This window comes from Lissotriton vulgaris, chromosome 9 (assembly GCF_964263255.1).
Source record: "Lissotriton vulgaris chromosome 9, aLisVul1.2, whole genome shotgun sequence".
Classification (NCBI taxonomy): Eukaryota; Metazoa; Chordata; class Amphibia; order Caudata; family Salamandridae; genus Lissotriton; species Lissotriton vulgaris.
In genome coordinates this window covers 274739246-274765596 of record NC_141697.1, presented here as the reverse complement: position 1 = coordinate 274765596, position 26351 = coordinate 274739246, and the positions used below count along the sequence as shown (strand labels likewise).

At 45.6% G+C, this 26351-nt stretch overlaps 1 protein-coding gene across 2 annotated transcripts in view; it reads left to right on the top strand.

The window, feature by feature from the left end:
* VIPAS39 (VPS33B interacting protein, apical-basolateral polarity regulator, spe-39 homolog) overlaps positions 1 to 26351 on the top strand; it is a 309783-nt gene that overhangs the window by 9687 nt on the left and 273745 nt on the right. For both annotated transcript variants that reach the window (XM_086937557.1, XM_086937558.1), the window contains exon 2: positions 18111 to 18203. In XM_086937557.1, coding sequence (XP_086793683.1) covers positions 18111 to 18203 — 93 coding nt within the window. The remainder of the gene's footprint in view (positions 1 to 18110; positions 18204 to 26351) is intronic.

Sequence of the window (26351 nt, the reverse complement as noted above, 5' to 3'; positions counted from 1 at the left end):
TGCTTTACAACTAGCAAAAAAGAGTAACAAGAACTGGTATGATGAATTGTATAAATTAGTGTGGTCATATAGAATTGCGCAACATGACACTGTTGGTGAAAGTCCTTTTTGTTTGATGCGTGGGAGATTTCCTCATTGCAAGCTTAATCCAGGATGGATTGGTAGAAGTAGGAAGGTGGATTGGGACTCTGATAAAATCAGGCAATCTATTTTGGAATCACAAAGTAAGAATAAAAAGTATTATGATGAAAAACATGGTACTAAAGAGGTGAATATCAAAGTTGGACAGTTGGTCCGTGTCAAGTCAGCAAGGAAGACCGGGAAATTGCATTCTAAGTTCTCTGAGCCCAGAACAATTACTAAGGTCATGAGAAATACTGTTGAACTGGATGATGGCACTGTCCATCATATGAGTCGAATTGCTTTGGCAGGAAACATCTGTATGGAAGGTTTGGACAGTAGTAGTTTAAATAGGGATTACTGGTGGTTAGATGTTTGTTCTCAGTTTGAAAAGGAGGATGGTGAGGGGCCAGGTCTGGTGTTAGATGATCCTGTTCAGACACCAACTGGGATGGACTTATTTCTGTGGGCTCACACAGTGAGTTGATAGGTGAAAGTCCAGATGCACACAGTGAGATGGTTTGTGAAGGTCCAGACGTTCGTATTGGTGACAGTAGTCCTGTCATTCTTAGTATGCGTGACTCATGTTATGTTATGTTATGTTAATTATTCATTTCTATAGCGCACGGCTACTCAAAAAGAGTGTCCCGGCGCTTTATTGGAGAAAGAGAAAAAAAACTGCGACATACTAACATAACATGTTGAGTTGTCTGATCAGCCTTTTGTAGAAGGTTCTAACCCACAGGAGAATGTCAATGTAAGTAAAAACTGTGTATCTGAAAAACATACCAGACAAGGAAGGGAAATTGTTACTCCTAAAAGATTTGAGGATTTTGTGTGTTATTAAGTTTGATTTATTTGTTTACAAACATTTGTATTTTGTTGTTTTTTATTTCTTTGATTTTTTGTTTAAGAAGGGGGGTGTGTTGTGATAGCATGTTCCTTTAAATGGAATCTTGTTTGTGTATTGTGGAATGTTATCATTCAAACATTGCTTATGTTTGGAATAGCGGTTACTGGAGTTAGAGGGCATTCTTATCTGGACCTCTCCTCCAGCTGCATGTATTTATTCCATTTGTGATTAAATACTTCCCTTGACGATTCTACTTGAAGTCTCATTCTTGTAATACCTACATGAAGAAGATACTACACGCGGCCACCATTATATAGGGGAGGGAAGCGCAGCTTTGAGGCGGGATATGGCACGGAGGAGGGGCCGCGGGGGCACCAGCAGCAGGAAAAAGGGCGGCGCAAACGGGCACGAAGGACAAGGGCACAGGTAAAGAAACAGGCAAAAAGACAAAATATAGAAAATAGAGAAATACCACAAAATAGCAGAAACAGAGGCACAATGCAAAAAGACAGACAGGGAGCGAACTCGAACCCTACCTGCACAGGGCAGCGGCACAACAGCGTAGCTGCTGGTGGAGAGAGCAGGTCTCTGACCAGTAGGTCAGAGGTCTTGCCCATACGCCCGAGCAGCAGCCGGCATTTAATAGGGAAGGGGGAGGGAAGCGCAGCTTGGAGCGGGATATGGCAGGGGTGAAGGGCTATGGAGGCAGCAGCGGCGGGAAAAAGGGCGGCGAAAATGGGCACGGAGGACAAGGCCACAGGTAGGAAACAGGCAAAAAGACTAAATACAGAAAATAGAGAAATACTACAAAATAGCAGAAAAAGAGGCACAATGCAAAAGACAGACAGAGAGCGAAATCGATCCCTATCTACACAGGACAGCCGCAGCGGCACAACAGCGTAGCTGCTGGGGGAGAGAGCAGGTGTCTGACCAGGAGGTCAGAGACCTGTACCAAAATAAGAAGATCCTTGCCTCAGCTGGATTTGTTGCTTCTTAATTTATTCTTGTGATTAATCTCCAGAGATTCTGTATACTTATACCACCGAAGTGCTAAATGCATAGATATATAAATAATTGAACCGTGACAATAATTGCCGATATCTCGCTTAGTTCCAAGAAAAGAAAAGGTTACCCCTGTGTATACCATAAATATGTCTATCTTAAGTATGCCAAGAATACCTTACTGAATTCTTTCATTACATTATTATACATGTAGATGTCCTCTAGAATTATGCAGCAACATAGGACCAATGTATGTGGCAGAGTTGGCTGTATTACTTGGCCAATGAAGATTTATTATGCACATTATTTTGTGACCATATTTAACAACCACTGATACAAAATGACACCAATGTTAAAACATATATTTATTTATTGGGAAAGAAAACTGTGCACATTCACCATAACCAAATAAACATATTAATAACCAGAACTTGGACTAGGAAGTTAACACGTTTCGGTTTTAACTGTTCACTGTTTACCTTATGCACGCTATGCACTATATCATGGCCTAGCTTGTGATTTGAAACCGACGGAACCCACGCCCCCTGAGATGACAGAACAAGTCTCCATAGCTATGGGAGGCTTGAACACCCCTCAGAGACTGCTTGAGGAGCGGAAATAATATGAGGCTAGTGTAAAACTTCATTCTTCTTGTCAAGTACTCGGTGTTGTGAAGCCCATAATGTTAATGTGCATTATATGAAAAGATGTTATAGGTCATCCAAATAGATACAAAAATATATATTATTAACCAGAATTGACAATTTAGTCTTGCATGTGAATGCTAGACCCCACTTAAATTTATACTGCCCCTCTCTGTTTCCCAGAGCAATATTGATTATGTAAACTAACTTCAAATGGTACTTTTAAGAGCACAGATCCTACATATACACACTTGTAACAAAAGGTGTACTTCGTTTATGCAGCTCATCCCAATTGTGTTTAAAAATATCTCTTCGGCTTTGGGTTTGGCCTTTTGTTCAAATGACAGTGCATTTCCATTAAGAAACCTCACTAGGGATCATAATAGTGCAGCTCATATTTATTATTAACATGTCTCTTTAGTGTGTGCTTTAGGATTCAAGACATCCGGCATGAATCCCTTGACCTTAAGGATGTCTCTTCAGGCCAGTTCCACTTCTGCTCAGGCCCAAGGGCTTTAGCCCCCTCTTCCCCTGTGTCCCAGCCCGGGCTGCTGCAGTGTAACTCTGCTGGGGCCTCAGCTGGGCAGTGTCTGGAGTCTTCTCTCCAGCACACCCATCAGAGTTTTTCACAGGTCTTTAAAGGCCATTTACATATTTACATGCCTTTGTAAACTGGTTACAGAGGCTTAGTGTTTTTTTTCCTGATTCCAGTACCCCCTGGGTCCCACTCTGCCTATTCCTTACATTTATATTTTACATTTACTGATGTAGTGTGAGAATGCATTTCATGAAAAGGAATATAAAGTAGGGTTGCCAAAAGTAAAATGCCTGTGTGTGTTGTTTAAAGAGCCTGCAGAGACCTCCTCTTGACACTAAATAGATTTATAAATAAAAAAGTATGCATTCATTCATTATGTGACTTTTCTGTGTTTGTTCTTTTTAATTATCAGTCATGGATCATTGAGGCAGTCCTAGAACACAATTAAAAGTGCTTTCTATTTATATTTGCTGTTTGAAGTATGCACATATAAGTGCTTAAAATACAGCTTTCGGTGACTGCTTATTTTTGTACCAACTGGGCTATCAAATTATCTACTGGCAACCCTATCCATAAGACTGGAAGTTTGTTGCAGGATCAGCACAATATGTATTTCCTCCACCCTGCCATAATAACAATAGTTTAACTTAGATCTTACCCTACGCCGCCGTCAATAACATGCTGGGTTACTTCAAGTGTCTGGGAATGGACCCTGCATTCCGACAACTCACTCCTCCTTCACGCCCTTCACTTTCATGCTCACCCTGTCCTCATAGCGATCAAAATGCACTCACACTGATCACAATGCACTCACACTGATCACCATGCACTCACACCATTCACCTGCTCACCCTGCACTCACAATGATTACTCTGCACTCACAATGCACTTGCGCTGTTCACCCTATACCTCACCCTGCAGTCACACAAGCACACTACTCATCCTGCACTCATGTGACACTTCTTTCACCTGTCCCCCTCACTGCTGAATATACAACTCACTCAAACAATCCCAGCAGTAATCATACATTCATTCATCCCATTCTGAACTTGCATCCGCACCCAAATTCGTACGGCCACATCACTCACCCTGCAGTCACTCCTATCACCCTACTCTCACACTGTTGCATCGCTCACCGTGTACTCACATGGGCACTCCTGCCACCCACACATCGCAGAGGGTTAATGTGCCTGCTACAAAGAATATGTACCATGCAGATCACAGAAATGAGTGGGAGTAAACTATGAGTAGCGCTATAAAAAGTGAAATGTTTGTCAGAAAGGTGTTATAGAGAGATGAGGTGCATTGTTGGTGAGTGGTAGTGAGGGGATTCATGGAGAAGGAGGAAACTGGGTGGGGCACCTAAAAAGACTGTTGCACCGTGTGCAACCAGTGTTAGGGCCAGCCCTGGCTGAGAGTGTTAGTACCCCTCCCCCAGAAGTTCTGGTCTAGTGGCTCCCCTGCTTCTGCAGATTATTATTATTTACATTTGTACTGCGCTACTGTTACCAAAAGAAGCCCTCGGTCTAATGACCACCTGCTGGCTGAAGGCAAATGAGAAACACACAGAAGGAGATGGATAACCAGCCAAATTGGGTAACCTACAGAGCATAGAGAAAGGTTTTTATATCTTCCTAAAGGATAATCGATTCTTGGTGGATTGAAACAAAGGAGGGTGCAAGTCCCATAACTGCGCGGCATGCACCAAAACAGCGAAATAGACAACTCATGCCTTCTTGAATTGGGGAACAATAAGCAGAGTGGCACAGGCTGAGAAGAGGATACAGGTCCGACCCGTATGTTTGGTGAGGAGAGATGAGAGGATGAGAAAGGACAGCAAGGGATTGAGAGAATTTGATTGAAGAGGTCAGGGATGAGGAGAAATGTAAATTGCAGAAGAGTAGTGTGGACACTCAAGAAGTGAGTGTGAGCCACAGGTGAGGGCTTCTGTTAGAACAAAGGGAAGATGTGAAAGATGAATGGGGGGACCGGACGGGTGTAAGATACAAATAGACAATAAGTTGAATAGCGAGACGAGGTGAATGAGAAGTGCTGAAGGGAACGGGTGGTGACGGGGCCAGAGAGGCCATGAGGTAACTGCGAGAGACTGTTAGAGATGAGGGCAGTAAAAAGACAGAATGGCAAGAGGTGATTAAAGGTGAAGTGAGAGGTTGAATGGGGAGAGTTCAGAAGTTGTAAAAAGGGATGAAAGAAAATGGCCTGCAAAGTGAGAGAGGGATCCAGGGTTGGGAGGGAGTGAGAGGAAAACTGCATGGGTAAACTGCTTAACTCTGCAGAAAACTGCCAGGGTTATAAGGGACCTCTGATTCTCCCGACCAGGGTCAGGTGAGCTTCTAATGTGGCAGCATGTATTCCTGCGGAGTGGAGGGCCCTTCACAAAGGTTGACTAGAAATCTTTCTGATGTTAATTTCTGTATTTTGGTTATAAACAGGTACTGATGGGGTGAAATCTTTCCTCAGTGTTACTGTGTGTAAAAAATTAATTTCAAAATAATGAAGCAATGCTATCCCAAAATAAGCTGCGTCACGTAACATAATTTACATTTTCTTCCCACACAATTTAGTCAAGCCTGTTGCGTAATTTGGTCCTCAACTGCCTCATAATTCCAGTAGCCCTGCCTACAGGTTTAGAAATTTGTCAGGAGGGGGTCCTTACACCTCAAAATGTTGCCAGGGGGTTCTCGGCATTCAAATGTTTGAAGACCTCTGTTCTAAAGTCTTGCAGCCTCCGCGGGGCTCTCCCTCAGGCATGGGAGCCCCGTGTCACCAGCACTGCTTCTCTCCGTGCCGTGGGCGCGTGCGCGGGCTTCCAAAGACAGAAGTCCCGCCCCATGGAAGGTTTCGGTTTCGCTGTCTAGGAAGCTCTGGCGAGTCTGATACGGTTTTGAAGGAAGCCTGACGCTCGCAAAAGAACTACCCCGGGGGTACGGAACACCGAGAGACGTTCAGGGCAAGCAGTGTGTGCTCGGCGGGAAAACGTACTTTGCTCAGATTGTTCCTGAATGTTCTTAACTTTATTTGAATCAAACAGAATGATTCCCTTGGGTCGTGTACAGGAGAAGCTTGGAATTAGCTATAACCACAATCAGATATAAACACACTAACTAAAGAAATTGATCAAAAATGAAGTTACATAACAATTTATTGAAACAATAAAAAGACAATTTACAATTACACTGGAAAAAATGTTAAAAAACAATTAAAATACTATATAATTTTGTGACCAGCACAAAAATGAAGGACAGACAAAACTCAATTGTAAAATATACAAATTAGAGATTACAAAGCGTACATTCACAATTAAAATTTCAACGACCCCTGGTTTTATAACCTTACAATCTTATATACACCGGGGGGGAAAAAAGATGAATTGTACAGAAAATTGCGTCGACGCGTTTCGGTGGTTTGCGTATTATTATGTGCCACCTTTATCAAGACTATTGATTTGTTGTCTGTCGTGTTACTGGATCCTTATGGTTGTCCTACAATAGATATACATACAATTAATTGACTGAATTGAGAGAACACTATACTTTACAGTAATTCACAGGTACAATGTCTAGCCTATTAATAAATGGTATTACTTAATGGCTGCTCTTTATACGTGAGTTATATATTCTATTACTTCACAATTTTCTCTACATACAAACTCTCAGGAACACAGGGTCCCTAGGTCGTTGGAACTTAATCTGGTTATGGTATTTGAGACTTCTCTAATAAAGACCTAAATTTCGACACAATGATAGACACTGTTAGCCTAGTAGGCGTAGCTAGGTGGGGGCAGATACTAACGTGGCATACTCTCCCTAAGTCAGAAAAAAGATTGTGCTTATGGGGTGCTCTCTCTACGCTCTTGCTAATTGTAGAGTATTAGTCTATGCAAAATAGAAGAAGGCATTGACTTCACATCTGTATGTGCATGTATCGGCTGTATCTCTGCTACTAAAGTTCAAAGAGACTCAAAAAAGCTTTGTAGTAGGTAAATACACTTAAAATTGTGTTTCCCTACTCAAGTTCTGCTTTTACCTGTTTGGTGGGATTCCTTATTATGTAGGAGATAAAAATTCTTTCAGGATGTGAAATTTTAATTGTGAATGTACGCTTTGTAATCTCTAATTTGTATATTTTACAATTGAGTTTTGTCTGTCCTTCATTTTTGTGCTGGTCACAAAATTATATAGTATTTTAATTGTTTTTTAACATTTTTTCCAGTGTAATTGTAAATTGTCTTTTTATTGTTTCAATAAATTGTTATGTAACTTCATTTTTGATCAATTTCTTTAGTTAGTGTGTTTATATCTGATTGTGGTTATAGCTAATTCCAAGCTTCTCCTGTACACGACCCAAGGGAATCATTCTGTTTGATTTAGGTTTAACACCCCAATTCCCTTGTTTACTTCAAGGGGTTCCTCTCTCTTTTCATAACTTAACTTTATTTGCACATCGTAAACAAGCGGGGGGCGGAGATGGTGTCTTCCTGCTGTCTGCCTCTGCGTGCCTTGTTTTATAAAGGTAGCTGTCCACGCAACTCTTTTTAGGTGTCGCAGGCGTTGCAGCGCATGCACTGCGCTATATAGTCACCTAAACAAATATGCCCTTTGTCATTCGGGTGCTGGAGTCAATCAGTCGTGGATGAATTTTTGTGGCTCACACTTGCACAAGAAGCATGAATGTGATAATGTTTAGGTCTCGCTGGGGTACATTATGTTGTATAAAGAAGCTTGCATTAGTGAGCACTCAGAAAGCCCCTTCACGCGCCCCACACTGACTTGATTTCGGATAGGGATCTATAACATCTCTAAACTGGTCGCAATCTGTGATCGCCTGTTCCTGTTACTGCCGGGTCAACTCTCAGCCAGGAGCAGCTGGTAATCTGCTCTCGGTTGAGCGGCGGTCGCGGAAACGGCGTATTGCTGCTTTGGCCGGGCCCTGCAGATGTTTTCATTGGAAGGACGACCAGAGAAGTGCCTGACTCACTGAAACCTCGATTCCAGGAAGATTTCAGGGTTGTTACAGGCGGAGGGGGCGAGAGGCGATGGTGTGTAGCCTAATACTTTATTTCAGCATTTTACGCCACTTTTGAACTTTCCAAATATTTGTTGTAAATTTGCAGCTAACACATACTTCCCCCATACTAACCTTTTTGGTATCTGAAGTAGCGTTCTCCTCGCCGAAAAGCACTCTGACGCCTTGTCAGGGGTGGTAAGCGCTAAACAAATGCCAATTAAATACAATTACTATGGTCAGCAGTACGCTGCGCTGACTTCACTTTCGCCCTTCAGTGGCTCTGCGATAGAATAGAGAAATTGTGCATATGGAGTATTGAACTCTAAAGAGCTCGAAAGCCATACAAACGGCAATCAGCGCTATGCAAATCTTTGTTGACATATCATCATGCAGCTCCATTTCTACACCGCGTCATACCCTGATGGTGCAATAAAATCGCCTAGCATGCTTAACAGCAGGGAGCGCTTGGCAGCTCAATATATTAGTTCACTTCCTACACAGATGCGTAGGGCACATGTTCCAGTCCATGAAAAACAGCCGACTGTGACATTTCCCCTTGTGTAGCGATCAGTGCAGCAAGCACGTTACTGGTTCCCTACCAGTAAGATAGCTTGGTGCGTTCATGTACCAGCAGCGTGCATCCACTTGCAAATAACAGGACATAGCTTCCAATCCATGAAACGTATCGGAGGGGGTTAATGCATGTGGTATTAACATCTGTTGCAATTGGCTGATGCCGCCTCGGCCGCGATCTTCACAAGCGATATCACGGGTCCCTATTTCAACAGGTTTGCCTCATCCTTTCATTCACCTGAGATTTAAAAAAATACAAGGACCACCTGCTTGTGGGTCAGTCCAGGCCTGATTGGAGCTTCCTATTATTGTGGTTGAGAGAAGGCTTTTTATGACATATTTATCAGTGGGTGACTCTGAGTGTCACTTAACAGCAAGTGTGGTAATGTGGCCCATCAGCTTTTTAAAAAAAGTATAATGGCCAGCGCAGCGCCCGCTTCAGGAACACCGTGCTCTCTGCAAAATAGGTTTTACTTTTTCAAAACTTTGATCCATTGGTATTGTAAATGGCAATGCCTCTTATTATTAATAAAGGCATTGCCATTTACAATGCCAATAGCTCAAAATCACGCAATTGCGAGACCTATTGCATTGCAAATGCTTGTTTATGACGTGTATGTCATTTGGGCAGCCAACAGGTTAGAAAGAGACGTAGCATGTTTGGGATTTTTGTGAAGTTTGAGTGGCCTTTTGAAATAACGACTGCTTTGAGAACAGCGTCCATGATGTAAACACAAATTTGTGTGAACAAAGAAATTCAACCTTTTCAAGCTAAAGAAGGAAGAATTCTTTCCACTGTGTTTGAACTGTAATTTAGAGTGTTGCACTTTGCACCTTATGCAGCAGTTGTAATAACTTGTAATCTGTTTGAGCTAGAATTTGTTTTTGTTAAAATCTGCAAATTATTCAGTCAATGATTGGTTATCAGGCAAGTGGAGCAAAATCATATTCACACAGAAAAAGCAGCAAAACCATATTTTCCAATGGCCTTGCTTGTACTCTTGCATTTATTATTGAGAAATACAACTATCAGCTCACAAATACGTAAGAGAAAAGAGTAGACTTACTAGCCACATGTGACATCAGGCAACAGATCTGCAGTTATATCGAACCACGACCCACATGACCATTTTTAACTTGTCTGCACTATGACTAGCTAATGCTACACAACTCATATTCCGCATCATGTTGGGCATGGTGGCTAATTGTGTTTTAAAGATATTTGCTGTCCCACCAGGCAGTGCCTTAGAGCGTATCTGATTTCTGCAGCCCTAAATGGAAGCAACATATTTTCCCCTCATTGAGCGTTCTGATTTTTCTGTAAAAAACAAAAACATTAAAAAAAACAATGGTCCTCCTTCGTGCCAACCCGCCTGTATAATTTCATAATATTTGCAGAACATCAATGGGATTCATATGTAATGTTGTGGTTTTTTTTAGGCATTCGCTGTGTTGATTAACTCTGTGATCGAACTTTCCAGATCCTTTTTTACTGGTTGCACAACTACACAGCATTTTCATCTTCCTCATATTCCTTTCTGTTAAAAAGGAGCTAAACCAACAATTTCTCCTAAATATTAGTCATGTATCTTTATCTATATCTTTCTGATACAGACGGTGGCAGCTGGATGAGTTTCATGCAACACTGAGAGATGTGCATACAAGTTATACAAAGCTACGTATTCAGATTTTATATTTATAGCGATGTATGACATGATTCTCTTCATCAGTGTGCCCTGATGGCTGTCCCAGATTTGCTATTTAAGAATTGTGTAGTGGGAAGACTTCCATTCCTCATAGGTTTAGTTTAGTATGGAAGTATTTAAAACTTGTGTTTTGGAATTTGTCCTCTAAATATTATTTACTTATTTGTGGGACAGTGTCTTCCCTGGGCCAGTGGCGATTATGTACTACGTTCATTTCTATAATATACTATAACATAAACCTCTAAACTGCTCATTACAACTTGGCCTCCATGTTGACATGAAGTAAAAAATATATGTCTGCCTATCTACAGTTTTCATAATGACTACTTCTGATCAATAATGAGGCAAACACTTTAAACACACAATTGACAATCATTAATGTGTTGAGTAGGAGCTGGAGAATTCGGGCACACAACTCTACTGGGCCACATCAGAGATTGTCTTGTTCTTGACATTAGGAGCGAAGTGAGGCTGGACACGACTGGTGGTGACTCCATGTTGACGGGTGGTTAGGGTCTAGCGAAGGAGCAGACTGGATCTCTGGCCCTCCTCACCCTACAGTTTCTGGCCTACATATTAGCATTAGAACTATTACCCAAACTGCCTTTAAGCTTGTCGAAGTGGGGGTGCTTACCTAATTAAGCGAAAAACCACTTACCCTCAAATTAGTGGATACTGATTAATAAAAATTTCTAGACAGATTCCCGCCCTGGATAGGGTCTGAGATATACTCCTCTGAATGGCAGAAGAAAAAAATCATATGAAGGGTGTGAATGGGTAGAGGAAGTACTCCAAAATTGGTAGGAATTTAGTGGAATGGATTTCTTCACAGGGAAAGATATATTTTCCCTATGATGAAGCGAATAATACACTAGGGTGGCATATTTTCACATGCACAAACGTACTATTGCTATATTTATGCATGCCAAAATTTCTATGGACTTGTGTGGATTTCACAAAGAATTCCAGTACTACTACCAGACATCTGTGACTGTTGAAGCTTCCAAGGAGTGTTTCCAAGGAGTACTTCCTGGAATAAAAACAAGCATTTGCAATGCAATAGGTCTCACATTAATTAGGTTTGAGCTATTGGCATTGTTAAATATTGCAACACCAATTGCAACAAAAGTCTATAAATTGTAGGTAAAAAAAAATGTGTATTTATTTTTGTAGAAATGGTGGCATGCTACGCTTTAGATTAATATGTTTAAAAGTAAAGTGCGCCATACTGCGATTGCCACAATAGTTATTTGTGGGTGCAATTACAATTGATGTGTGCACTGATGGCTGGTGGTGTGTGTGCCTGTTGAAATTGTGCACTGATGGCTGGTGGTGTGTGTGCCTGGTGGAAATGTGCACTGCCGGCTGGTGGTGTCTGTGTCTGGTGAAAGTGTGCACCGACAGTTTGGTTGTCTGTGGTTGTGTGTGTGGTGGTGTGTGTGATTGTGGGTGTGTGTGGTTGTGTGTGTTTGGTTGTGTGTGTGTGGTTGTGTATGTGCTTGTGGTAGTTTGTTTGTGGTTGTGTGTGTATTTATGTGTGTGTTTATGTGTGTGTGTGTGTGTGGTTGTGCGTTTGGTTGTGTGGTTGTGTGTGTGTGTGGTTGTGTGTGTGTGTGACAGTAATACTAAAAGCATCTTAAAATAAAGGAACACAAACATTGAGTTTGTGGAAAGAGAAAGCACGCTCCAAGTCAAACGGACAACAGCAAAGCATTAACACATGTTTGATGTTCTTTGAACGAGATCAAAGGGGCACCGCGTAAGTTATCGCGGGCGAAAGTGAAAGTGATCGCAGGCGCTTAATGAGCACAACGAGGTTTGCCATATGGTGCATCTAATCCTAAGCACGCGCCCGCGCACATGCACTGTAGCTCTAGCCTGGCCATGGTTGCATTTTTTGAGCCCTCACTAAAAGTCTCGCCAGACCAGCGCTTGTGCTGGTTCAGTCGAGGCCTAAAAAGCAAGGGACATCTGACTGTTGTGCAGGGTGTCTGCTGTCAGGGTGTCACAAGCAGGGATGGGTGGCAGATTATATAGCTGAGGTATGTGCATTAGGTTACACAGCGTGGGGGGTGTATCACTATAGCGCCTCTTTTGTGAAAACTGCAATGCTTACCAAAGTCAATGGAATCAGCACTAGGGAGGCACTCACTGCAATGATGGCTGTGTGGTACTGGTTGCACTGAGGGTGGATGGGGAGAGAGTTAGCACTGTGTGCCTTGCAGAGATGAGTTACAGTAAGGAGTGGGTTTTTTGCAACTGTGGTCGACTGAAGAGGAGCTTGCCACAGAGGAGAGAGTTAAACTGCTGCTGGTTGTGCATTCAAAGGATTGGGTTGTTATGCCACAGTTGTGAATGCTTAGTAGTGCTACAGGAGGCACGATTTCCACGCAGTTTCATTTGGGTTTGTGTGACATTGTGTGATTACCTTGGTGTAAATATGTTAATCTGTGATTCACCACCCTTCTGGCCCTGGATAGATTGCCCCATCCACCCACCCCTGGGAAGTGACGCTATGGAGTGTAATCACTAGACGTACATCAGAACCTCAGGAGTTGCTTTTCCTCGCTTTGGTAGCCGTCAAACCCGCCTCATACATGAAGTGTTTTCCTGTTGTCAACATGACTGCCGGACCACCTCCAACAGGTGCCCATGTTGGAAACCGGTAAACAGTTAACCCATTTAGAGCCCAAAAAGGATACCAAGGAATGGCAGGATAGAAGGGCTCCTAATGGGCTGATTTTGATGCAGCACCACGTGTCGATTTAGCTTGTCCTTCTTATCACAGTTTGAGGTCAGGCAGCAGTAAATAGTTCTTCCTGGCCATATGTAGTAAAAAAAAAAGTTCCAGCACACAAGCATAAGTAGATAGCTGGCATTTTCGCCCTTGGTGAATCAACCTCTAAGTGCCTGTGTTTATTTTCAGTGACAGCCCAGCACCCAGGCAGTGGAATTGGAATGAGGGGAGTTAGAATGCTGCAAACCACTCGCACATCTAACAGTTCTTCTGCAGAAAAACCAATAAATAGCCCTGCGTTCTCCAACGATTAACTCCTGGGCTACCGGTAGCTCTCCCGCTACCTGTGAGTAGCTCTCCTGTGTACAGCACAGCCTACTGCCCATCTGTTTATTCAACAGGCTTTCTCTTGGACGCCTTCACTTGCGCATCTCTGGGCTTTGTTCGGTGTCTTGCGGCTGGCGGGGTGTACTCAGTGTTTCTCAGCACAAAATAAAAGCACAGCTCGCCAGGGTTCCAACCTTACAACACACCCATTAATAAACAACTGAGCTCCCCATATACTCACTTCCCCTGCTGTTCACCACCATTCACACAGAGCCCTGGCTTCAGCCTGTAAGGATTGCAGAGAGCACGCCGTAGAGGTAGCAGTACCCCTAGGACGGTAGCTCCCTTACAGTACACTGCAGTGTACCCAGAGAGCTGGAGGCTGGCGCTTCATTGGACTGTAAGTGCGTCTGTTCATTAGCTGCGTAAGTTACAGCTGCTCCGGCACAGCTTTCATGGACTTCTGCTCTTTTGTCTTTTCTTGATGTGTGTGTGCGTGCGTATGAGATACAGCTTCTCTGCTTCATCTGTTACCTTGTTTGCAGTGCAACACTGCACTCCCTGGTTCTGTCCCCCGTTGCTTCCTAGGTACCTCGGCAGACCCGGGGCAGCCTGTGCCCGATGCCTGTGTCTGCAGTGGGTGCAGTAGAAACAATCCAGCCTATGCTACTTAGAGCTGCAGGAGAGCACCGGGGCTTGAATGACGTCTCATGTGGTTAGAGTGGAACAGCAGTGGCAGAACTGGGAGCTGCCGGTGGTACGAAAGGGCGGGCCCCCAGCTGTACGAACTAACTGACATATGATAATCCAAAGCCTTAAAAAACACGCGGCAGAAATCACATTTATGAGACTGGAAAAATAAGAAAAAGAGGGTGCTCCTGATATCGAATCTTTCGGTATGGAAATTAACATTTGTTAAAAATACGAAAGCTTCCTACAATTAGTAGAGTAACAAGCCGTCACTAAGCTCTGGTGTGAGAAGAGACTGGGTTCCCAATGAATTTCATGGCTGACCGGATGCACACCTTCCAACTTTATTGGCCTAGGCAGTGTGAGGGATAAAGAAAAGGTAATCTGCTTCCCTGATTGATTGATTGATAAAAATTTATAATGCGCAAAAACAATAACCCGCAGGTATCAAGGCGCCTAACAATAATATCAAAAGTCTGAATCAATCATCATTACACATAGGCCTGCAAGAAGAGGCGGGTTTTTAAGGCACCGCGAAATGTCTGCAGGGAGGGTAGGGACCTAAGATCCAGAGGAAGATCATTCCACCATTTGGGAGCTAAAGTGGAAAAAGCCCTGCCACCCCATTTAGCTCTTCGCACACGAGGGGCTGATAGAAGCACTTTCCCGGAGGAACGCAAATTCCTTCCAGGGATGTAGTGGGAGATGAGGGAACCCACACCAGAGTCACTGTTTCTTGCAATGGCTCTGTATGTCATGCACAGGACCTTGAACCGTACTCGGTACTCTACAGGGAGCCAGTGCAACGTTTTTCTGGCCAAGGTGGCCGAAGAGCGTCTAGGGACATCCAGGACAAATCTGGCCGCGGCATTCTGGACTACCTGCAAGCGCTGCAGGAGGGTCTTGTTTAGCCCCGCATACAGCGCATTGCAGTAGTCCAGGCGTGACCCAATAAGCGCGACAGCTATTTGCTGTCTGGACTGCACAGAAAGATATTTCCTGATCCTTCGCAGGGTATGGATAAGGCCCCAACAGGTGGAGATGGTCCTACTCACCTGTCTGCCCATATCCAAGGCAGGATCTATCATCACCCCAAGATTTTTTGCAGATGTAGTGGGGGAGGGACACACTCCGAGCGAGTCAGGCCACCAGCTGGAAGACCTCCCTGCCTGTGAGGTGCAACACTTCGTCATCTGTCTTTTCCTGCACTGGGGTTTGTGGTTCCAAGCTCGCACACCTTTCACTTTTCGAGGGTTGAAGAATAACAGTGGCGTCTTTGGTATCTGGTTTGCCAAGAACTCTGGAAATGAACTTTCCGGGAACGGAGGAATAACAAGCACTGGTGGTGCTGCCCGCGGCCCGGTGTTGTGTGGTAACCCAGACCAGATTGCTGTCTGAAAGCAGGGTGCAGGGGGGAATTGAGAGCTGTGATTGGTCGGTACTAGACTTCATACAGGCAGTTGGTTTTCACATTACTCGTGTTTACACAGCGATGCAAGGGGGACATGGCACAGTTTTTTGGCCAGCTGCCATATCTAGGATTAGAAGGAAGCATTTCAGGTCAGCTGTGAGCCTGACCACGCCTCCTCGTTAATTAGGGCAATGGACACAGTTTGTCCATGATTGCGCAGTAATATTTCCCCCCTACTGAAGCCCGGGATTGGTGACCCATCCAGGAGGCTGGGTTCCGGTATAGAAAAGTCGTTACTAACAGTTCGCTTTGGCGAGAGGTTGTGACAGGAGTTCACATCCCCGCACACCTTTGGTTATTACTCCGCGTCTGTCCCGGTGCTGGCGCCATCATCAGCCGCGGCGCAGGGTCACAAGAAGCGCTGCCGCCTGGCAGGTGTGCCGAGCAGGGCCCTGGGCAGGGGCGGCCTTAGGCAGTCTGCACAGCTTCCGCACAAGTTGCAACAGGGGTGCCAATCCTACCTTGCACATAGTGACAATTAATGCAAGATATCTATAGGTGCCGAGAATCAGCCAACAATCAGCAGCGTAGCGCGTGCACGAGTTACAAAGGGGATGTGCTTCTGCTCAGAAGTGTTCAGGGTCTGCAAGTTGCTGTCTACGCCTCCCGATACCCAATTACCAGCGACATTTCACACTGGCTGTCTTTTTATTCCAGACGTGTAAAGATGATGTTTTTCATGAGGTATTTAAGTAGTGAGGACGTGTAAACAACTTCGCCCTGAGACATAAATCAACTTTACCTTGAAAGATGGGATGTTTCTAACCGGATATAGAAAGGGGAGTCAGCGTCGTTGTTCTCAAGACAAAATCTGGAGCTGCAGCTTCGTAAATGTTGATGTTTTTATCTGAAAAGAAGAAGGGGCTGTGGAAAAGGAAGGACTAGCCAAGGAAGACTGTAAGGCAGAAAGGAAGAAAGGAAAGGTAGGATCAGAGCAGGAGGAGTAACAAGACGTGCGCGTGACAAATTATGCCGTGGGGCAGGACTTCCGTTTCCTGCTGGAAGCCCGCGCCCACGGAGTGGCTGGCCAGGAGAGGAGCAGAGGTGACGCTGGGCTCCCATGCCCGAGGGAGAGCCCCGCGGTGGCAGCTGAAGTCCAGAGTTGCCGATGCGGTAATTGGGGCTTAGTTGTAGTGGGGGTGGCGGCAGGGGGGAGGGAGGTAGGAGTGGGGGGTTTATGCGCGTGTGTAGCTGTGTTTGTGTGCGTGTGTATGTATATCTGTGATTGCATGTCTGTTAGCTGTGCGTGTGTATATGTGGGGCTGTGTAAGTGCGTCCTGATGCATTGTGCCTGCGTGGGTGTATGTGTGTGAGTGTGGCTGTGTGTGCACGCGTGATTGCGAGAGGCTGTGAATGTGGAGCAAGAGATGTGCATGGCTCCGGGAGGCTGGGTGTGCGCGTCCACGATGTGAAATCGACGCGCGTGCCCAGGTCTGTCTCCCTTGAGAGCCAACTCCACATCAATAGGTCTCAAGCGAGACCTAATAAAAAACGACATAGATGTACTCCAAATGTAGGTGTAGACATAAAGGAGTAGTTGTGTGTATACGTTTTAAACAATATGTAAGCGTTAAAAAACCTCTGTACCTACATTGAGGTTTCATATTGGTGCTGTGGAAACGTTCGTTGTAAGGTATGTTCTTGTGGTCGAGTGTGAGTAGGGAGGATACTTCTGAAAGCTTTCATGCTTTCCAGCATTCTTTTAATCTCTGTCATATATCATGTTTGTTTACCAGATGCCCTCTATTATGATTGTCAACGGTCCTAGTCATATTTTGAAAGCTTATTCATGTACCATAAAACTAAGAACTCCTTTATTCCGCTGTCACCTGATTATATAATCATATATCTCTCTATTCCTGCTGCATCACCAACATATGAAATATATCTTGCTCTTTTTTTCTTATATGCCCTGTTATTTACCCACTTCTTTCCTTGCTTTCCCATCTCTTTTCACTATCCAGAATGAACTCAGTGTTTCAAGTTCCTTAGTGGCTATTTCTTTTATGTTTTTTATATTTCTGGTACCCCGTATTCATGGTTTCTCAAATGTAAAGAGCACTGACAACCTTTGGGCTAAGAGTAGGGCTGTAGAAAAAACATAAATAATTAAAATAAAATAAATCTTGGCATTGAACTTGCAGAATACAAGCTGATTGGCATGTCAGGTGCATGGCAGAATATATGCTTCATTGAGATTGTAAATGTAGCAGTTGATCTATTTATGAGGACTCATATTTTATCAGTGTAGACATGAAGTTCACTCTGTATCGACTTTAGGTCCACACAGTCTTAGTCTGCAGGACTTTGGGCCTTCCTCTCCATGTGTAATTTCGGTTTAAGTAATTTGTGCAACTTTGCTTACATCATTGTCCTTAGCTGCAAGGGAATGTAAATGTCTTATTTCTTTCTTCTCTTTAGATGAATCGACTCAAGAGTGAGGAGGAAGAGGAATATTGGAACAATACCAAGTGCAAAGCCTACACCTTTGAGGATGATGACCAGCTTTCACAGGTTTGTTCCTAGGGCGTCTGTCGTAAATATACACAGGCAATAATGAGCATGGTGACTTATTTGGTGTAGGTTTATCCTAGCAAAGGTCTGGTACCAGGCAAGTCTATCCTATGAGTAAGTGAATCCATAGAGAGGAGTGTGTGAATATTGAGGTGCCAGTTTCTATCTTGTGTTGGTTAGGTGTGTCCCTTAAGTAAATGCATCCTATGATTATTGTGATTCCAATGGAGATTGAATTCCATGATTACCTAGGTCAAGAGAGAAGCAGCATACTAGTAATATTAATCAGCCAGAGGAGTTTGTATTATGTGGGTAAATTAATCCTCGGAGAATCTGTATCCTGAAAATATTTACGTACTAATGAAGGTTATATGCTTTGTTCCTTGGAGATTTTGCAGCCGGTCTGCAATGTATCATGAGCATCTATCTTTGAGAGTAGTTGGACCACAGGTAGACTGAGTCCCAGGAAATGTGGATCTTAGCATATTGTGCATTTGGAGGTTGCATCTGTGACATTGGTCAGATTGTACCTTGGGGTGGGTAAATGCATTGTGACATTACATGTAGCCACATGCTAAAGCAGGCTTTATTCTGGCCACATAAATCAAAACTTGAATCATAAGTAGACTTTAAAGTTCAAATATTGAGCTCTAAGGAACCTTCTATCATGACGATGTCATGGTTATTTTCATTTTATATTATTTTATTTAGGGGGGATTTATAGTGCACACGGCTACTCAATAGAGTGTTCCGGCTCAAGCCAAAGTATCAGAGGGAACCAAACCAAAGTATGAGAGGGACAGGCTAGTTGAACAGGAAGGTTTTTAGCTTTTTCCTAAACTGAGAGGGATTCTTCAGATTGCCTAGATCCAGGGGAAGGGAATTCCAGTAAGTTACTGCAAGATGGGACAGAGAACTGCCACCCTTACGTTTCAGGGGAAACCTGGGGACAGGTGCTCCACCCCTGGCAGGAGCGCAGGCACCTGCCAGGGGTGTAAAACTGAAAACGTTTCCTAAAATAGGCAGGGCCATACCCATAGAGTGCAGCATGAGCATTGGTAATAGCCTTAAACTTTATCCTAGCTTTACCTAGCAGCCAGTGTAAATTACGCAAGTGATGCCTAACTCTGTAGTGCTTAGGAAGATCCAGAAGGAGACGAGCGGCAGCATTCAGAACCACCTGAAGTTTGTCCAGAAGGTAACATGGCAAATCGGCATAAAGTGCATTCGCGTAATTTATGCGAGAGGTGACCAAGGCATGGATAACCGTTTCTTTAGCAGAGAGAGGCAGTAGTGGCAGAAATCTACGGAGAAGTTTTAAAATACCAAAGCAGATGCCAGTAAGTTTGCCAATCTGGTTACCAAAACTGAGTGTATCATCAATCCAGATGCCAAGAATTTTCACAGGATGGCCAGAAGGGGAAGGGCAGGGGGACTCAGTCGGCCAGAAGTGATGCCAAAACAGAGGGGAGAACTCCCCAAAAAGAGAATCTCAGTTTTGTCTGAGTTACATTTTAACTGAGCCGGCTCAAGCCAGCTGAATACTGCAGACAGGCCGGCCTTGACATGAGATGTGTCAGCCTCGTTTTTCTTCCAGGTAAACAGGCGTTACATATCATCTGCATAGGCAACTAATTTGGCACCCAGATCCTCAGCCAGCTGAATAAGAGGAGTCATATAAAGATTAAATAACAAGGGACTAAGGATAGACCCCTGAGGCACTCCTGTCAGCAAATCTTGCGATGGTGCCACAAAAGGGGGAATCCAGACTTGTTGAGTTCTCTTTTCCAGGAAGGATTTCAACCACTCCCAAGCAGTGCCGATAATGCCAAGCTTATGTAGACGGGCAAGGAGAAGTAAATGGGGGACTGTATCAAAAGCGGCTAAGAAGTGCAGCAGGACAAGGACGGCCCAGCCCCCGGCTTCCAAGGTCTCATGGATAGCTTCTGCTACTTCCACGAGGGCCGACTCAGTGCTGTAAGTGGCCCTAAAGCCCGATTGTGCAGGGTGGAGAAGGTCATGCTGTTCAATAAAAAATGTGAGCTGCTTGTTAACGATTTTTCACAGACTTTAGCAATTGCAGGGAAATAGGGCGATAACTGGAAGGTAGATGGGGATCGACAGTGAGGTTTATTTATGAGAGGAACAAGCAGCGCCTGTTTCCAGTCAATAGGCACAAAAGCAAGAGAGAGTGAGGTATTGATCAGCTGGTTCACAAAGGGATTAACAACAACCGCAGCAGGGCATGGATCATGCGGGGAGCCTGATTTAAGGCAAATTAATGCAGCCAGGGAGTCTGGCAGAGAAACAGGTTCAAATGCAGAAACAGTATTCTATGAAAGGAGACCCTTGACCCTCCGGTAGGTCGCTCCCCTCCCGCTGCAGCTCCGCCGCTGGGTGCCGTCATTTCCCGCCTCCTGACGTGCCTTGCCTGTTTCTCCTGCTCACCCCGGTCTCATAGCTCCTGACTGTATTTTCCTCCCGTGTTAATCTTTCCTCCTGATTGTATTTTCTCCCTGTATGTATTGTTGGATTCTTTGTGCCCCCCCTGTACTCGCCGCCCTTTGCCTGCTGTGCCCGTGGCCCCAGCCCCCTTTCTCTTCTGTACCCCGCTCCCTTCCCTCTAGATTCGCGCTCCTCCTGCCTCCCCGCCGCTGCCGCCCCTGCGGCCCGCCCCCGATCCTCATTCGCCGTCCCGCAGCTCCCCCGCCTCCCAGCTGAGCCGCACTCCCCCGCAAGCCCGTCTGCGCCCGTCCGCGCCTGGACCGCGCCCAGCGTCACAACCCCTGGACCACACACCATCCAGGTAGCCCGCATACGGTACGGTGCCAACACCCTCATCGCACTCAACCACGGATGGCCACACAGCTGCCACAAGGCCGCCCCAAAAGCACCCACGGCCCCTTCACCTGCCAGAACTGCAGCTTCTCCTGCATCAAAGACGCCAAAACACCCACCACGACAGAACCCAACCCGCTCTGCACGCAAACACGCCGTCGAGCTCTGGGACCTGCTTGACTCTGCATCACCAGACATAGCCTTCCTGACCGAGACCTGGATGAACGAAGCCTCCGCCCCAGACATCGCAGTGGCCATTCCCGACAGATACAAGATCACCCGCAGAGACTGTACCAACGGAGTTGGCGGAGGAATCGCCATCATCCACAAGGACACCATCCGGATCTCTACTAACACCGCCGACACCCTCATCACCGCCGAACACATGCACTTCCAGATTCACACGGACCCCAAGACCACCCTAAGAAGCACCATCATCTACCGACCACCAGGACCCCGTCCCCAATTCTGCAACTCCATCGCCGACTTCATCCGCACGCATGCACTGACCTCCACCGACGACATCCTCCTTGGCGACCTGAACTACCACCTGGAAAACAACTACGACAGGAACTCCTCCACCCTGATCGACAACCTCACCACCCTCGGACTGACCCAGATCGTAACGACACCTACCCACATCGCCGGCCACACGCTTGATGCCATCTTTTCCTCCAGCCCCCATGTTGCCTTCAGCCACGCCTCCGAACTCACCTGGACCGACCACCGCTGCGTCCACTTCGCCTTCCAGAAACCCGTCTCACATCACCGCACCCTACAGATCCCTGATCGGCGCTGGGGCAAAATCACCAAGGAACTACTGCAAGCACACCTCGCACTCAACCCCCGACCAGTCCCACAGACCCCGAGGAGGGGGCCCGCACCCTCAGACTGGATGGAAGACCGCGCCAACACCTTAGCCCCGACGAGACAACACTCCCACAGAGATACCAGTCAGAGAGCCAGCTGGTTCACCCCAGAGCTCTTAGCCTCCAAGCCCACCTGTCGGAGACTGGAAAACACCTGGCACGACGAGAAAACGCCAGACAGCCACATAGGCCTCAAAGACGCCATCTACAACCACCACCTCCTCATCAGGACCACCAAGAAGGCCGCCTTCAAAAACCGCCTCGACAACAACGCACACAACAGCAAGGAGCTCTTCAACATCGTGAAGGAACTCTCCAACCCCAGCTCCTGCACCAACGACATCCACCGTCACAAGCCCTGTGCGACACCCTCGCTGCCTTCTTCCATCGCAAGATTACCCACATCCACGACAGCTTCAGCCCTCGGACGAACCCCGACAACCACACCACACCGGACCCACCGACACCCACCGTCCACAACCACCTCACCGCATGGACCAGCGTAACCACCGAGGACGCCATCAAAACCATGAGTACCATCCACTCGGGCGCCCCTTCCGACCCTCTTTCCCACCACATCATCAACAAGGCCGACAGCTCCATCGCACCCCACCTGTGCAACATCATCAACCTCTCATTCAAGACCGCGACCTTCCCTGAGAGCTGGAAACACGCAGAGATTAACGCCCTACTAAAAAAAACCAAGGCGAACCCGAGCGACCTTAAGAACATCCGGCCCATCTCCCTACTTCCTTTCCTGGCTAAGGTCATCAACGCCCAGCTCAACCGCTACCTGGAAGACAACAACATCCTCGACCCCTCCCAGTCAGGCTTCCGCAAGAACCACAGCACCAAGACCGCCCTCATCGCCGCCACAGAAGACATCAGAATCCTACTCGACAACGGCGAGACAGCAGCCCTCATCCTCTTGGACCTCTCCGCCTCCTTCGACACCGTCTGCCATCTCACATTACGCACACGCCTCTACGACGCAGGGATCTGCGACAAGGCCTTGGACTGGATCACCTCCTTCCTCGCCGACAGAACCCAAAGAGTCCGCCTCCCCCGTTCCACTCCGGAGTCACCAAGACCATCTGGGGTGTCCCGCAAGATCATTCCTCAGCCTGACGCTCTTAACATCTACATGGCTCCACTCGCACGCATCGCCAGACTACACAACCTCAACATAATCTCCTATGCAGGCGACACCCAGCTGATCCTCTCCCTCACCAACGACCCCCTCACCACCAAAGCCAACCTCCACCGTGGTATGAAGGCTGTCGCCGACTGGATGGAAGACAGCTGGCTCAAACTCAACACGGACAAAACAGAGATCCTCATCCTCGGACCCAACCCCTCCTCCTGGGACGACTCCTAGTGGCTCACCACCCAGGGCACAGCCCCTACTCCAACCAACCACGCACGCAATCTGGGAGTCAACCTCGACTCGAAACTCACAATGACCAACCAAATCAATGCAGTCTTCTCAACCTGCTTCTACACCCTCCACATGCTCCACAAGATTTACAGATGGATCCCTACAGACACACGAAAAACCATCACCCACGCCCTTATCAGCAGCAGACTAGACTACGGCAACGCCCTCTACGCCGGAGCCCCATCCAAGCTCATTAGCAGACTGCAAAGAATCCAGAACGCCTCTGCACGCCTGATCCGCGACGTCCCCCGCCGATACCACATCACCCCCCACCTGAGAGACCTGCACTGGCTCCCCGTCGACAGAAGAATCACCTTCAAGCTCCTGACCCACGCACACATGGCACTCCACAACACCGGCCCAGAACACCTCAACAACCGACTGGCTTTCTACGTACCTAACAGGAGACTCCGCTCCGCCGACCTCTCACTGGCCGCCGTCCCACGCATCCACAAAACCACGTCCGGGGTCAGGTCCTTCTCCTACCGCACCGCCAAGACGTGGAACTCACTCCCGCTCCTTCTACGGCAGACAGAAGACCCTCAGACCTTCAGGAGACTACTCAAGACCTGGCTCTTCGATCACTAGCTGCAACCACTGATACCCCCCACATCCCCACCCACCCCCCCCCCAGCGCCTTGAGACCCTCGCAGGTGTGTAGTGCGCTCTATAAATTATTGTTGATTAATTGAAAGGCTCTAATTGAAAAGGTATACATGCAAACTAGAGTAGGCTTTTTTGGGTCTTGTAACTTGGGGGTTACTGGGTACCACTGAGTTTCATTGCCTGGTATAGGGGCGTATAGCCTATGGATGTATTCTGGTGCTATAGAGGTTCCTTGGCTGCTCTATCCCTCGGATAATAAGAGCCAGCTTTCACTCCTTCCTGGGCATATTGAAATTCTAGGGTTATACTACAGTGGGAATATTGAGGTAGCTAGGTCTTCTGTATTCTGGGACTATTGATTTAGTAATGATTGTCTACTCAGGGGATATCCAGGTGACAATGGTCACTCTTTTTTTATCATGGCAAACTAAAATATCAATGGAGGCTATATCTTGCATCTAGGGAATATTGAGGTATTGGTGGTGGGTGTATCTTGGTGATATTGAGATACCAATGTACTGGAAGGTTGAGTACGGGGGAGATTATATTGATGTAGACGGAGGGGACTGTATCCAAAGGGCATGGAGGTGCCCGATGTTTCTATATTCTGATAACATTGAAGCACAAATGTTTCAATCATTGATGCATACGGTAGGCTATATCATTTAGGGAAACAACCTTTACAACGCAGTCATTACATCGCACTACCTTTACATAACAGTCATTACATTGCAACATCCTTTACATAGCATGTCATTACAACGCAGCCTTTACATTGCATGTCAATACAACACATGTAATTACAAAACATGTCACTACAACGCAGGCATTACATCGCAAGTCATTACAATGCATACAATTACAACGCATAGTACCCTTACACTATCCAACACTTACCCTACTGTAGCACTCACTGGAGTTAGAATAGTAATTTTTACCCCTAAACTATCCAACACTTACCCTACTGTTGCACTCATTAGAGTTAGAATAGTAATTTTTACCCCATACTATCCAACACTTACCTTAAATGCGATGTAATGATATGCATTGTAATGGTATGCGTTGTAAAGGTATAATGCGATGTAATGGAATGCATTGTAAAGTTAGTTTCTGAAAATGCGATGTAATGGCATGCAATATAAAAGAATGCTTTGTAAAGGATGTTGCGATGTAAAAAGTGCATTGTAAAGGCATGCATTGTAAATGTATGCGTTGTAACGTCATACATTCTATCATTTGACTATTGAAGAATCAGGAGAGGCTTTATCTTGTTAAGGGGAGATGGATCATGGGGTGGGGTATCGCCTGTAGCAAGGAGCCTTATTCTGGGGTGAAGAGAGCGGTAGATGTGGACCATGTATTCTTGGCATATTAAGGTAGAGGGCTGAACCTTTGTTATTGAAGTTTAAAAGCAGATTTCGTTCTGGAAATTTGGAGGTATATGGGGAAAGCTGTATCCTTCCTGTGTTTATTTATTCTGATGATACTGAGATGCAGTTTCATTGGGATTTTGAGTTGCCAGGGAGGCTGTAGACTGAAAACATTGAGGTTGCAGCAACATCTGTATAGTCAGGACATTGAGCTAACAGGTCAGACTTCTCCCCTAGATTAAAGGGGCGGGGGGGCTTTTACCTTATTATACTTAGGTACAAGGAGGGGCTGGCTGCATGATGGCGATATTTAAGTATGTATATTTGTTTGTTTCTGGAATAGCCTATATTAAAAGTGCTATATTCTGGAGGTATCTGGTTGCTGAGTGTCAGACTCTTTCTTCTATCCCACACATAAATAAGTTATGCAAACTGAAAAGTTGGCCCTTCTCTTAGATCTCGCTTACATTTCAATGTATTTTATTAATGAATATTAAAAAAGAAACCAATAAAAAAAGCTACACCTTTAAGATATCCCCCATCCTCTTCTCTACTGGCAAGAAAGCATCACTCAGTTAAAACCACTCATGTAATCCCTCAGAATAAATAGACACAGATTTATGACATCATTGCCATTGGTTGGTTAGTTGTAGGGCTTTCAAGGTCCTGGGCAGGTTAAAGTCCTGAAGTGTGTCGACATGTTCTCCAAGCCGGACTCCAGATGATTTTCCAATGTTCTTTTTGTCATCATATATTGATTGTCTACTTTACTTCATCCCCAGGATAAGCCAAAGTTCCCATTGCCTATCCTCTAGGGTAGGTACCCAAATCTGTTCTCAATTTGTTAGGACTGCCTGTTTTGTTGCTAGTATCAGAATATTTCTGAGTTTAACAGGGTTTTCACTTTTCCTCCATTTTGTGTCATGCATCCATCCCTAAAGTATACCCGATGGTTTCCTCAGGACAAGTATATCTGTAATTTCCTCAGGACAAGTATATCTGTAATTTCCTCAAACACAGTCAGGGC